At 39.5% G+C, this 14,830-nt stretch overlaps 1 protein-coding gene across 4 annotated transcripts in view; it reads left to right on the top strand.

Moving 5' to 3' along the window:
- The window catches only part of LOC122069057, a 134,664-nt gene that overhangs the window by 68,840 nt on the left and 50,994 nt on the right, over nt 1-14,830 (top strand). For 3 of the 4 annotated variants that reach the window (XM_042632992.1, XM_042632994.1, XM_042632995.1), the window contains 5 exons: nt 8,418-8,519; nt 8,609-8,755; nt 8,938-9,100; nt 9,205-9,435; nt 9,513-9,697. In XM_042632992.1, coding sequence (XP_042488926.1) covers nt 8,418-8,519; nt 8,609-8,755; nt 8,938-9,100; nt 9,205-9,435; nt 9,513-9,697 — 828 coding nt within the window. The remainder of the gene's footprint in view (nt 1-8,417; nt 8,520-8,608; nt 8,756-8,937; nt 9,101-9,204; nt 9,436-9,512; nt 9,698-14,830) is intronic. The other variant, XM_042632993.1, reaches the window with a different exon arrangement.

Genomic DNA, 14,830 nt, shown 5'->3' with positions numbered 1-14,830 from the left:
ATAAAAGTCTGGAAATTTAAGCTTACATGTCAATGATAGTAATACCTATCATTATACAACCAAGAATATGTAAACATTTCTATTATGACATTGAAGTGCAAGGAATGAGAGAGAGATTTCCAATTTTGGAAAAGAAAAAAAAAATTTCATGATCATAGAGGTAATAGAGGCATACAACCAACAAGTGTAAGTCAAATATCATTGCACCAATAATTAATGGTAAGTGATTCAAAGTTGTTCACAAGTATGGAAAGAAGTGAAGAGAATCATAGAAACCCCAATTTTTTTTTTCCAGGAAACCTAACTCAAAAGAGATGGATTTTCATAGAAATGAGATGGAATTGCAAGCATATACAAGTTTCCATGATCTTTCCAACAATGTAAGTGCACATCAAGGATAAGAAATCCTAATTGAGTTGTTAGTTAGGGAGAAAAGAGAAGAAATAGAAGAAAACCCCAAATTGGAGGAATTAGGGCAAGGTTTGGGATTTTCTCCCATAGATTGGTTAGTAGAGCCTAAAACTATGAATGAGTCACAAATGACATCATATTCTCATGGAATGACTATTCTATGGAAAGAGACATGAAAAAAATCAAGTTTTGGGAAGTATGGATGGATTCAACACCCAAAATATATGTTTCCAAGAGAAGAAATGGAAAAGAGACATACTTGAGAGGGAAAAGTGCTTGAATCTTTCAACATCCGCAGAATCGTTGAGTGAAATCGTGAGTGGATGCACTAAGTAACCCTCCAAAATCGCCTTGAGTTGAGCCTAAGAGGAGAAGATAGGAGAAATGAAGAAAGAAGAGGCTTAAAAGCCCCTTTAAGGCTGCCTCGAGTTGGACCAGTGGGCCCCGACCCAAGTCGCCCGCTAGTGGTCGGCATGCTTTACTTTTCTGAGTACTCATGGTGGGCCTTCTCCGGCAATCCTATGGGCGTATCGCGGGATAGAGTTCGCGACTCGTACCCGGGACATACGCGCACTGTGGCTATGAGTAGCACATAACCTAAGACTTAGTAATGTTGTTTAGGTGGATAATATTGAAATGAATTGCATTGCATATAGTGCATATGGATGTGAATGCTTGTGTGGTCTTTCTTTTCACTTACTGAGCTAGTGAGCTCACCCCAGGTGCACACCTCTTTTAGATGATTTTGCAGGTCACCCGCTTGAAGATCAGGAGTCAGGCCCCACAGTCGAGTTTCCTATTGAGGATTGGTGGGTCCTTGAGGAGTATGACCACGGTATTGATTACAAGTGCTAGGGCTGTGCTGCGAGACCACAGCAATGACACCGTACAGGATTTCTTTTTGGATTTTTGATGACCTCCCCTTTATGTACTTGATATGTAAATTGTTATTATTTTATGTAAATATCATACCTGCAGGCCCACTTGTACTTAGTTATATACTACAATTTGGATATCAAGTATATTGGGGATATTTACAGGTAATTTAAGTCTTCCGCTAAACTTTTGAACACTTGTCTTAGATGTGGGTATGCTGTGGTGAGGTATTGTATCAGATGATCCTGACAGGTTTTGGGTTAACCAGAGTTAACTTGGTCACCGGTCCGGTTCTGTGTGAACGGGGTGTGACAACGGGTGGACAGCCTTGTTTTATGATTTTAAACATGATTTAAACATCAAACCTCATTAGTTTTGACCCCAAAGTGGTGAAATGCTGACCTCATTTGCTTATGATAGGTTCCACTAGAAACCTGCATTTCTCACGCCGGATCTCACCTGTACCGAATGTGAGCTTTTGTACACAAGAAGTAAGTGGGGAGAGGACATTTGACTTTATTTTAAGGCGTGTTTTTACATCATTAAATTGTATCTAGACTAGCCATGTCATCATACAAATTATGTGTAAATTAGTCATCCTCATATGCCATTTACACGCATTGCTTGTGCATTCTACATAAATGAATTATGATATATGTGTTGTGCTTTACATTCTCAATGCTAAATGATTGATGTACTTATGTGATGAATGGTTGGATTATTATGCATGATGCATTATTAAACTAGACGCCGTAGTCGGTTTGAAAATAAGTGCATTGGTGGCCCGTGGAATGGGATAAAATGGCACTATGCAATCATACTTTGTCATATAGGAGCATGCGGTTTAGGATTATCATTCCCTGTGCTACGACCCTTCCTAACAGGGGTTGAGATGTTGGGTTATCACTTGGGGGGAAGCAGTGGTCGCGGTTGTCGGGTCACTGTGGCGGTTAGACATATGCCCGGTTGGTCATTAGGACAGTCGACAACCTCAGTGGTATATTCAAGAGGGCCAATCGTACTGCTTTTTAATTGCTAGGGTCGGCACCTTTACATTTCTGTCATTTACTTTTATGTTGAGAGTCGGTGGTCGGCATGCTTTACTTTTCTGAGTACTCACGGTGGGCCTTTTCCGACAACCCTATAGGCGTATCGCGGGATGGTGTTCGCGACTAGTACCTGGGGCATACGCGCACTGTGGTTGTGAGTAGCACATAACCTAAGACTTAGTAATGTTTAGGTGGATAAGATTAAAATGAATTGTATTGCATATAGTGCATGTGGATGTGAATGCTTGTGTGGTCTTTCTTTTCACTTACTGAGCTAGTGAGCTCACCCCATGTGCACAACTATTTTAGATGATTTTGTAGTTCACCCGCCTAAAGATCAGGAGTTAGGCCCCACAGTCGAGTTTTCTGTTGAGGATTGGTGGGTCCCTGAGGAGTATGAGCACGATGCTGATTGCATGTGCGAGAGCTATGCTGTGGGACCACAGCAATGACACAGTACAGGATTTCTTTTTTGGATTTTTGATGACCTCCCCTTTGTGCACTTGATATGTAAATTATTGTTCTTTTGTGTAAATATCATTCCTGCGGGCCCACATATACTTAGCTATATATTACAATTTGGGTATCAAGTATATTGGGGATATTTACAGGTAATTTAAGTCTTCCGCTGAACTTTTGAACACTTATCTTAGATGTGGGTATGCTATGGTGAGGTACTGTATCAGATGGTGCTGGTAGGTTTTGGGTTAACCGGAGTTAACTCAGTCACCGATCCAGTTCTGTGTGAACGGGGTGTGACAGATCTCCTATCAGAAATTGAGCTAGCCCAATTTGCATCAATGAAGCCTTCTATCCTCATGTGGTTATGCTAGGCAAAAGTAGTCCTTTTCCGACTTCAAGTACCGGAGAATGCGGTAAACTGCATCCAAGTGCCCACTCTTGGGAGCATGCATAAACTAACTCACTACTCCCACTGCATAAGTAATGTCTGGACGAGTCAATGACAAATAGATAAGCTTCCCAACCAGCCTTTGATATTTCCCTACATCAACAAGTGAATAGCCAGCATCTTTCCCTAGCTTATGATTCTGCTCAATAGGAGAACTTGCAGGTTTGCAGCCTAACATTCCTGTTTCTTTTAATAGACCTAGAATAAACTTCCTTTGGCATATATTTATTCCCTTCTTAAATCTAGACACTTCATTCCCTAGGAAATATTTTTAGGGTCCTAGATCCTTAATCTCAAACTGTTAGGTTAAATAGTTCTTCAGATTGGCTATCTCAACTGTCATCTCCAGATACCACAATGTCATCAACATAGACAATCAGAGTTGTAATAAGGCCATTACCACGCTTAGTGAATGAAGTGTGGTTAGCCTGACTTTGGGAATAACCATTCTTCAGGATGGCCTGTCGGAACCTTTCAAACCAAGCCTTTGGAGATTGTTTAAGGCCATACAGAGCCTTCTTGAGAAGCCACAACTTTCCTGAAGCTGAAGGGAACTTGAAGCTAGGAGGGGTTTGCATATACGCCTCTTCTAAGTCGCTATGTAGAAAGGCATTCTTCACATCCAATTGATACAATGGTCAATCCTTATTCGCTGCTAGAGATAGAAGGACCCATATGGTGTTGTGCTTAGCCACATGAGTAAATGTCTCCTGATAGTCAATCCCATACACTTGGCTGTATCTTTTTGCCGCCAACCTTAATTTGTACCTCTCAGTAGTACCATCTGACCGATATTTGATTGTGTAGATCCACCTGCATCTAACTGGAGTTCTCCCCCTTGGAAGGTCAACCAATTTCCAGGTACATTTTTTTTCTAGGGCCATCGTTTCCTCAGTCATGGCTTGCTTCCACTTAGGGTCAGATATAGCTTCAGAAACATTCTTGGGAATAGAAGCAGATGAGAGAGCAATAGTAATTGCAACACCTGTAGGGGAGAGAGAGTCATAGGAAACAAACTGAGCTATAGGATTAGTACAGACTCTCTTTCCCTTCCTAATAGCAATAGGAAGATCTAGCTCTCATAAGAAAGGAAGGATATTACCTGACTGAGAAGGGTGGATCTCAAGAGTTGGATTCAGAGAGGACTCTTGGCAGGTCTTCTTGTTCCTCCTTGTATTCACAATGGTCATCTTTTCATTACCTGAGCTTGAACCACCTTTGGAATTCTCACCAACATCAGTAATATCCCCCTCTTTGTGTTTCCCAATATCAAGCATAAAAGGAGAGATAGGCAATGGAGAAAGAAAAGGAATCTCATCAGCAGCCTTTTCACCTCTATTATGCTCCCCCTGAAGAGGATGCTAAGGAGAGGCAAAAAAAGGTGCAGACTCAAGGAAGGTGATATCTTTAGAGAGAAGCCTTTATCTGGAAGAAGGATGATAGCACTTGTATCCCTTGGTAGTGGAAGAGTAGCTAAGAACGATACATTTAAGTGCCTTGGGGTCCAGTTTAGTTTGAGAAGTCTTATTAACATGGAGATAATAGATACAACCAAATACTTTGGGGGGAAGCGAGAAAGTAAAAGACTGAGGAGACAAAATGTCCAAAGGAGTTTTGGAGCCAAGGAGTTGTGTTGGCATACGGATAATCAAATAAGCAGCAGTAAGGAGAGCATCAGACCAAAAAGTTTTAGGAACATGCATACCAAAGAGAAGACTCCTACAAACTTCCAACATATGGCGGTTTTTCCTCTTAGCTACCCATTTTGTTGGGGTGTGTCAACACAATCTAGCTGGATAATTCCATGGCCAGTATAAAAGTCTTGAAGACCACCATACATATACTTCCCCCTTCAGAACGAACAATTTTAATTTTGGTGTCCAATTGTGTACATGCCATATGATAAAAATTTTTAAAGGCATTATACACATCACTCTTGTGCTTCATCAGAACAATCCAAGTAGCATGGGAAAAATCATCAACAAAAGAAACAAAGTAACGAAAACCAAGTAAAGAAGTAATAGAAGGCACCCAAACATCAGAGTGCACAATGTAAGGAGCAGTAGATCTATTACCATGATAAGGATAAAAAGAACGACAATGTTTAGCAAAAATACGTGGTTCACAATGAAAGACATGAGAACTGGGAAAAGAAGTAAATAAATGAGGTAATTGTTTTCTCATAACAACAAAAGATGGATGTCCTAAACGTTGGTGCCACGACATCACAGAATCCACAAAACTACTATCAGTCCGTCCACACACATAAGACTGAGCTATAGCCAAAACAGGTGATTGAGGTTCAAGTAGGTCGAGTCCTTTCTCTTTATGCCCATTACCAATAATCTTCTTTGTCACCAAATCTTGAAAAAGAAAATGGGAAGGAAAAAAAGCGACACAACAGTTTAAGGATTTTGTTAGATGACTCACAGATAAGAGATTACGAGTGAGGTCAGGAACGTGAAGAACAAAATCAAGTGAAATGGACAAAGTAAGAGGAATGCTACCTTTACCAGAAATGGAGGAAAGGGAGCCATCGGCGACCCTGACCTTACTTCTATCGGAAAAAATAGAGTACGTATCATAATAATGGGACGTACCAGTCATATGATTTGTAGCACCAGAATCAATAACCCAAGATGGTGCTATGTATAGGGCAGATGAGGAAACCTGTAAGGCGGAAGCTGAGGAATCTGGAACTGTAGAGGAAGAAGATGATGAGCCTCCCAGTTAAGACATGACCCTACGGAATGCTGCAATGTCCTCCTGAGTAAGGGAACTGTGCTCTGACTTTGGGCTACGAACAAACCCTGTAGTAGCATGCTCGGCCTCAACACTGTGGGCCTAGCTCCCCCAGTTCGTCCACCATGAGCACCACTAGTACCACCACGCATGCCAGGAGGTTGACCATAAAGCACCTAACATCTATCTTTGGTGTGCCCAGACTTCCCACAATGATCACAACGTCTGTCATCCCCACGAGGTGGGCCTTGGCCTCTGCCACCACTACGCCAATCCTTCTGAGAGCTAGTAGTAAGAGCTGATCGCTCAAGGGGAGGAGCATGTGCCATGGCCACCCGCCTGGTCTCCTCACTCTACAAATAATTATACTCTTCATCAAAGAATGGAAGTGGAGACCGGCCCAATATTATTATTCGGATCGGCTTATACTCAGGATTCAACCCACCAAGCAAAATAAGAACCCGCTCCTTCTCAAGTGTCCAGTAAACCTTAGCTTCATCCTTCAGATTGGACAGTTGGAGGTCTCTATAGTGATCATATTCCTCCCAGAGACTAATGACACTGTTGTAGTACTCAGAAATAGTTTTCTCCCCTTGCTTCATGCCAATAACCTTTTGAAGTAATTGATAAACTTTGGCCGAGCCACCCACATAGTCAAAGGTTTTAGTAACACTGTCCCAAATATCCTTGGTAGTTTCTTTCCTCATAAATCTTCTTCCAATCTCAGGTTTCATGGAAAAAATCAGCCATGTCATAAGAGTGGATTTTTCAATCTCCCACTTGAGATATGTCGGGTCATCCGGGGTAGGAGCCTTAACGGTACCTGTTACATACCCTAGCTTTCCCCTACTCTGCAAGGAAATTTTCACAGAATGAGCCCAATCCAAATAGTTAGTGCTGTCCAACTTCACAATAGAGATCTGAGTATGTGGGTTATCAAAAACCATAGGAGTAGGAGAAGCACTACTTGATGCACTGGCTGAAACATCACCGAAGAGAGCTCTAAGTCCACTATCTTCAGACATGATGTTGATGAGGAGTTTCAAACACAATGGGGAATACACACTCTACCTAAAAAACCTTCCCAGATACTCAAAGATAAATCCCACTGCATGGTAAAAACACTATGCCAATAGGAAACCAGATTAAGGCATGCTTTTAGGAGAAGGAAGATAGGTCATAACACTCCTTAAGACGCAAAAAATACATTTCACAATCCAGCATAGCTTAAATCAACCATAAACAGATTTTGGAAGCCAAAAGGACAAAAAACAGAGGAGGCGGTACCTGAAATCAAGGAGAAGATGACGTTGTGAAGTCACACCTCTCTTCCCTTAGGACCGACAGCCTAGGGTCCTTGTAGAGGGGCTTTGGGCGATTCAAAAGCGATAGACACCATCCCAAATGATGGCAGGATTAGATAGAAATTTGTTCTAAAAAATCCTCAACAGCCTCAATCCTTCTAAAAAACTCCTCAAGGGTTTGCTTTGACCTTCTTTCAAGCTCATCTCATAAATTCTTCAAGTATTTTCACATAGTGATCTCTTCCTTGGAACCTCCTTGTAACCTAGGGTTCCGAAGAGAGAAAAATAGGAGGAACTTGTAATCCGACTCTCGAACCAAGATGTTGTCCTCTGATACCAAGTTAGAATATGAGAATGAGGGAAGAACAAATGAGGGATGAGGAAGAAGATGGAGAAATAGAAAAGGGAGAAGAAGAAGAGAATCGATTGTATGGTGGAATAATGTGTTGTGTGTAAAATCTCACCCACACCAATATATTATCTTCACTAATATATTCACAAGATATTACACATACCTCCCTAAGGAGGAAAAGGAAAATAAAACAAAAATAAAACATAACATATCAAATCACTAAACTACCCTTAGTGAAACATAACTAATATCTCTAACACCAACTCCCTAATTGACAAGTTAGAAAGCAAGAAGTGGTGAGGCCTTGATGTAATTTGAGTTATGATTTTTTTAATTGTGGCTTTTATATTGTACAGCACCTTCTTTGCATCAATAAACCACTCCATCCCATAAAGACAGTATTTCTTCCATTTTTTAGATGTCCAAAGTTCCTTTTCCAACTTTCAGATCAGGTAATCATCTCTTATTGACTTCATCATTGTACACCTTGCATTTATTATCGCCACACATTAAAGAGATTTTAAAAAGGTCGGGAGGAAGGGATTTTGAAAAGTAATGCTGCTTTTAATGCCATAATATTGCCTTTAAACTTTGGGCTTTTCAAAGGGGGCGCTCATTGCGGGACATGCTATATATTATTCATCCTAAAAAAGGGGAAAAAAACACTCCCTCATGTGCATTGTATTTAAAATCCTTACAATTTTTTCTTCATATGCTAATTGTTCTCAGGTTCCATTTCCTACCACTCACCACACATATTTGCTTCGTTATAGCATTTCTTGGAGGGGCATGCCACAATTGCTCCTATTTCTCGGTTGCCTCTCATCACTCTTTCAGATGCTAACCATATTCTGAAGGATGTACCCATCTGCAAGGTATTAGATAATAGCAGATCAATTATAGGTGTATAATTTTATTCTTTTCAAGATTTCATTTGTAAATGATGCCTTCCGTGTGTTTGCAGCCATTTCATTTGGAGCTGAATTTCTTCAACAAAGAGAATCGAGTACTTCACTATCCTGTTAGAGCATTTTACGTAGATGGTCTCAACCTTATGGGTTATAATCTCTGTTCTGGAGTGGATAATATTTACAAGAAGCTTTATTCATCGGTAATGTAAAAAAAGGTCCCTCCCACCCCCACCCCCCCAAAAAAATAAAAAAATAAAAAAAATCCAACCCTTTTCTTGCTATTTTTTCTGTATCTTCTTTTCCCTGTACCTCTAAAAGTTATTATGAGGTAATTTGCAGGGAGTGTTCTTTTATGATGACTACTCTCTTTATCTGGTTTCAGATCCCTGCAAATGTTGAATACCATCCCAAAAACATGGTTTACAGTGCTAAGCAACATTTATTCCTTGTCGTTTTCGAGTTTAGTGGTGCTACAAATGAAGTTGTACTTTACTGGGAGCAAACTGATTTTCAGGCAGTTCATAGCAATGGAAGCACAATCAAAGGTTTGCTCATCCTTTGGACATTGCTTATTTTGTGTTTCTACCTATAAATGTTATTTTCTATACTTGAGTAAACACTCATAGCTTTACTGGTTTGTGTTCTGCAGGTCGAGATGCAGCATTTGTTGGACCCAATGAAAATCAGTTTGCCATTCTTGATGATGATAAGACTGGTCTGGTTTTATATATTCTGCAAGGGTCAGCTTCCCAGGAAGGTGGTAAGAATAATGGAGCACCTGAACAAGATTCGCCTGATGATGCTAGTGTTGCATCGATCCGGGGTCAACTGGAGTTTGTGTTTGAAACTGAAGTTGATTGCATATTTTCTACCCCACTAGGTGAAAGAAGTTAATATGCTTTTAGTTCATAGTACTTGATGATCACTTCTCTGATCATGTTTTTCTTTTTTCTGTAGAATCAACTGTCATGTATGCTTCTCATGGCAGCCATATTGGATTGACAAAACTGATTCAGGGATATCGTCTTTCAACTGGAGATGGTCAAGGAGATCATCTTTTAGCTGGAGATGGTCAATACGTATCGGCAAAAACTGAAGGAAAAAAGTCAATAAGATTAAAAATAAATGAAATTGTTCTCCAGGTAATATAATTGCTTTATTTTGAAGTCCTTTTAGGAGCATGTTTTGGATGCCTAATACCAAGTAGTGCTAGTTAAGGTTTTTGAAGAAACAATGATATAGAAGAACATTCCCTCCTGGCCAGGTGCCTTTCAAAAATTAAAAAAACGCATTATTTGCTTGCGACACATTGGAAATAGTGCCATACATGTTTTAGGAACTGTTAATGGGGGCTTTATTGCTTCTCCTCCTGCCCCTATCATATTTAGTGCACTTTTTTGAGTAATTAATGGCTGGTATTTGGTCACATTCCAGATGTGTTGGAAACTTCTAACTAGCGGGCTTAAATTTGGTTCCCTCCTGCCCCTTCCATTCTATGTGTACCTTTTTGAGTAATTAATGACTACTATATATATATATATATTTTTTTGGTGCCGCTTCCATTGTGTTACCTTTTATATTGCTTTCCTTTTGCTTCTTTAACTACTGGATGTAATAATTTTCAACATCATTAGCGAATTGTAGTTATTTATGTACTGATATGTGCCTAGTGGATCCTCCTTTTTTTTGTTAATTTATTTATATAAATGTGGGTTCTTTATCACTTCAACAACCAAACTTTCAATCAAATATTTGCACTTGTCTGGAACAATAGTAATGTGTCAACCTCTAGGGTAGGACCTCTACAGTTCCCTCTACTATACTGTTGAAGGCGAAACCGAAATAAGTAAACGCTTAAGAGCTTCTGTGTTGATGCTGACTGTTATTCCAAGATGCAATATACACCTGCAATCAGAAGTAGTCCCTTACAACAGCAATTAGTTTGGCTTTTTACATCTCTTAGGATGATCCTCCTGTCCAGGAATTTAAGGAGTTCACAACAGCTGCTGCATCAACCTCCCCTACTTGGGAGGTGCTTGGCCTAGGTTCTCAACATCATCTTCAGCATAGTTCCATGGGATAAGTTACTTTATGTTCAGAACATCAGGAGTGCTGAAATGGATCGGGAACTTTAGTAGATGGGAGTTCTAATTAATCATCCTGACGATCTCTCCTGTACCTGTTGTTCTAGAGCTCAAATCTTTTGTCATGACTACAAAAACACATTCTTAATGCTACCGGAATTAATTACTCATTTTACAATCTGTCCTGGACCTGATCTTCTACATTGCTAATGCTTGCTGCCTTGACAATGTAGGGTAGCTGTAGGAACCCCAAATCTGATGCAGGGTTAAGACTCTGCAATGCTGCTTGGTTAGGCTAAAGTGAATGAATATTGCTATTTTCTCCGACATACAAGGAGTGCTTCAACTAATTAATCAGCTCGATAATCCTTTCTTGAGAGTGAAAACCATGCAGATTGGTAAGGCCAAGTGAAGAATGTTGCTATTGTGCATGATGCACTAGGAGTGCTTAAACTAAGGTCTGGGTTTTTAGAAAAAAATATGGAATGGAAGGAATTGGTTGGGGTCAGTGGAGGTGGGGTTTTGGTGAAGTTGAGTTAGGGTTTAATGGGATGGAATGTGTCTGTTACTGATTATCAGAATATAGAAAGTATAGGAAAAGCTATCTACAAGGCTAGGGTTCGATGGTAATTGATGGGCTATTTTATAATTGAGGAGAGCAGGTTACATGGATGGTGTAAATGGAGATTTGGTGATGAAAATAATGGTGAAAGAAAGTTAAAATTTGTGGTTGAAATAAGCTTCTATAATTGTAAGTAAAAAACAAGAGCAGAAGATGGAGCTACACTGGTACTACTTTCTGTGACGCTGCTGGTACGCTTGCTTTTTGTGTCGCCATTAATCACATCTGAATGGAAAGAAATCTCAAAGAGGGACCTCTAGCTCACACTCCTTTGGAGTGATTTGGAAAGCCATATTCTTTGATGTTAGTTCCAAGCTCTGTATGCTCCTCCATCGTCCTATTCATGATTTCCCAAGGAACAGTCTCATTGTTGTCTCTGGGATTGCCCCCTTCCATCATCCTATTTTTTCTGCTCTCTTTTTTTTTTTTTTTTTTGTATAATTAAACAAATTAATAACCAAAGGAGAGAGAATATATAAGGGAAGAAGGTGGGGAGACTTCAGCCAACAAGGAGAAGCCAGCCACAGGGGACAAAATAAAACAGCAACAACAAAGCGAGGCACAAAGCCAATAGCCAAGCCAAAAGGACAAAGGGATACATCAAAAAAGAGGGGGGGGGGACATCAAGTAGTGAGGATGGTGCCAGTAGGAAGGGTTAAGGAGGCAATAGTGTTAATTCCTAAGGGAATTAGCGATAGGCCTATGATGGAAGGAACGGATTTTGGAGGAAACATCAAAGAAGATGGCAGTCCAAATCTTGTCCGAGGAGCGGGATTGGGATGACCATCTTCGGATGTTACGTTTCATCCAGAGGTGATTAATGGTAGCAGAGAAGGCTTGCTGATGGTATCACAAATAGTGGTACCCGCAAAGGTCATATCAACTCACAGATAGATTCCCTATCCAAAGGGAGAAGGGGTCTACGGGAAGGCCAACATCTGGAGAGGACTTTCTTCCAGACAAAGGAAGAAGGGGTAAGAAAAGAAAAGGTGAGGAGAGTCCTCAAGGACATGGGAGCAGAGGCAGTAAGAGGGGTCAAGGTTATTAAGGGGGTGAGGCGACCGAGGTGCTTGAGGGTCTTTTGGAGCGTTTTGGTGATAAGGTTGGCATAAGGCGTCGCCTTATTGAATAAAGCGTTCCTGTGTTTATTTTTTATAAAACCATTCTATTTGACTCAAATCCTAGTTGAATCCTACTACTCATATATACTAAATAAATATTAAAGTTTCATACTTCATACCAATGCAAGATATTCATCAAGAAAACAAATCAATAAAGTAAATAAAGTAACTTCATCTTCATCAATCATCAATCATCAATCATCAATCATCATCATAACATATTAACATATAATATAAATACATAATTATGAAACGAAATTATAAATATAAAGAAAAGAAGACTTAAAATATACAAGTATTTTGAGAGAAGAAGGGAGAAGATAGAACTCCATTCACTGGTTGAATTGAGAGAAACATGCAGGAACAGAAATATAAAGTAAGGGATAGAAATAGAAGGCAATGGCAGAATTCAGAATTCATATAACTTCATAAAAATTGGCCTTAGTAGTTAGTTCCTTAAGACCTCCATGTCCATTTGTAAAAAAAGGAAAAAGAAAGAAGGGAGAAAAAAGAAGAAAAGAAAAAAAAAAAGTTAGAGCACTGAGCTCTCACTGTAGGATGAAGAAGAAAAAAAAAAGAAAAGGGAGAGCTCAACCTAGGATGAAGAAGAAAGAAGGGAAAAAAAAAATAATAGTTAGTGCTCTGAGCTCTCACCGTATGATGAAGAAGAATGAAGAAGAAAGAAGAAGAAAAAACCAGCTCTCACCAGTCACCGTAGCATAAAGAATGAAGAAGAAAGAAGATGAGAAAAAAAAAAAAAATACAACATGCCTGGAGATGGGGACGAAGCTTCGCTGGAGGCAACCAGAGGCCGCAGGAGAAGAATCCTTGCCGCCGTAGTAAGAATCGAAGGTGGAGGGCTCGCCGTCGGCTAGTAAACCCTTGAGAAACCCTTGCATTTGTGAAAGTCAAATTGTGAATTGTGTTTTTCTTTTGGTTGAGTTTTAGACTTTAGTTTTAATAGCTTTGATCCCATGCATTTCAAGTGTATTCTTCTTCATACACTTGCCAATCACGAAATAATATTTGGAATCTATGTAAATCAGTTTTAAAAATCAAGTTATTTTTAAAATGTACATAAGGCGCATAAAGCGACGCCTTATAGCATCTTATTGGTTAAGGCGGTTGTAGGTATCATGGACCTCCGTCGGGATCGCGATATGGCGCGTAGTGCGAGTACACGCACTAGGGTTCAACCCTAATGAGATGAGATAGTATCCCCTGGTCATCAAATGCCAAGGGGGGGATACACGTTATGGGTAAAAGGGAGTCGCCACTTAGAAAGGGTCTAGGACCCATAAATGTCTCCCCCAATCAAGGGAGAGAGACTAATGACTCTGATGGATAAAGGTGGTTTGCACCAAGATTCTGGACAAGTGTCAACTAACAGACTGGGAAGGTGTTAGGCACCCAGTCTGCCCGGCCTTAAGGCCGGTCTCTTTTTGTTTGACCAAAATTTGTTTCTACCCTACTAACTAGTCCTAAATCTAGGTCACTGAAAACCCTAAACTAGGTATCTAAGTATGACATGTGAAAATTCTAAGCCAAGTGTCTAAATTATGCTAGCTAGGTTATGATGCAAATAATGAAATGATTACGCTAATTAAAAATAAAAAAAACCCTAAATGATTTAATTAATGTATTATGAGTCTTAGATTAAGCTAATTAAATAAGCCTAGACCTAGGATTAGTTGAGCAATTTGTGAAACCCTAAATTGTACTAACTCGATTAATTGAGCTTAACCTAGATGGACGATTAATGAATTTATGAAATCCTAAATTGAATTAATTAAAATGATTAATCATAATCCCTAATGATTTGTGGAATGAATTATTGCAATCCTAATTAATCTATTAATCTAATAGGTAAAATGATTTTTAAAGAAAGACAAAAAACTTGAATTGAATGGTGAAAGCTAACATGACATTGACTAACCTATCTAAATCTAATGATTATCAATATGGCAAGATATCTGAATCTAAATTAAATACACAATTAATTCTAAAGGGACCCACTATTTGAGATAAAAAGAAATGGACCGAAACGGGTTCATTTTTATCAACCCGAAAACCCAAGAAACACACCTAATGCTACGAGCCGGTTTGAGGGGGGCCAGCCACGCCCTTGCTAACATACGCCTTAGACTACGTCCCATACATTATTAAGGGGGAAATAAAACAAAAATCAAACCAAAAATGGATAAAAGAAAAATAAAGAACAAAAGGAGGGGAAGATTCCACATAGAAAACATAAATGAAATAACAGCTTGTGGGTATTACAAATATGGAGTATTTAATCAGCAAATTAAAGAAATAACAAAAAACAAGAAAATAAAATAGGAAGAAGAAGAGAAGACGATGGGCTGGAGATGGATTTTGGCAAAGGGAAGGAGATGGGAGCATCGAAGAGGAGAGAATGAAGGAGAAGAAGATGGGTTTCAGTTGCAG

This window comes from Macadamia integrifolia, unplaced genomic scaffold, assembly GCF_013358625.1.
Source record: "Macadamia integrifolia cultivar HAES 741 unplaced genomic scaffold, SCU_Mint_v3 scaffold527, whole genome shotgun sequence".
Taxonomy (NCBI): Eukaryota; Viridiplantae; Streptophyta; class Magnoliopsida; order Proteales; family Proteaceae; genus Macadamia; species Macadamia integrifolia.
The sequence above is the reverse complement of the archived record's forward strand: the minus strand, read 5'-3'. Positions and strand labels throughout refer to the sequence as shown.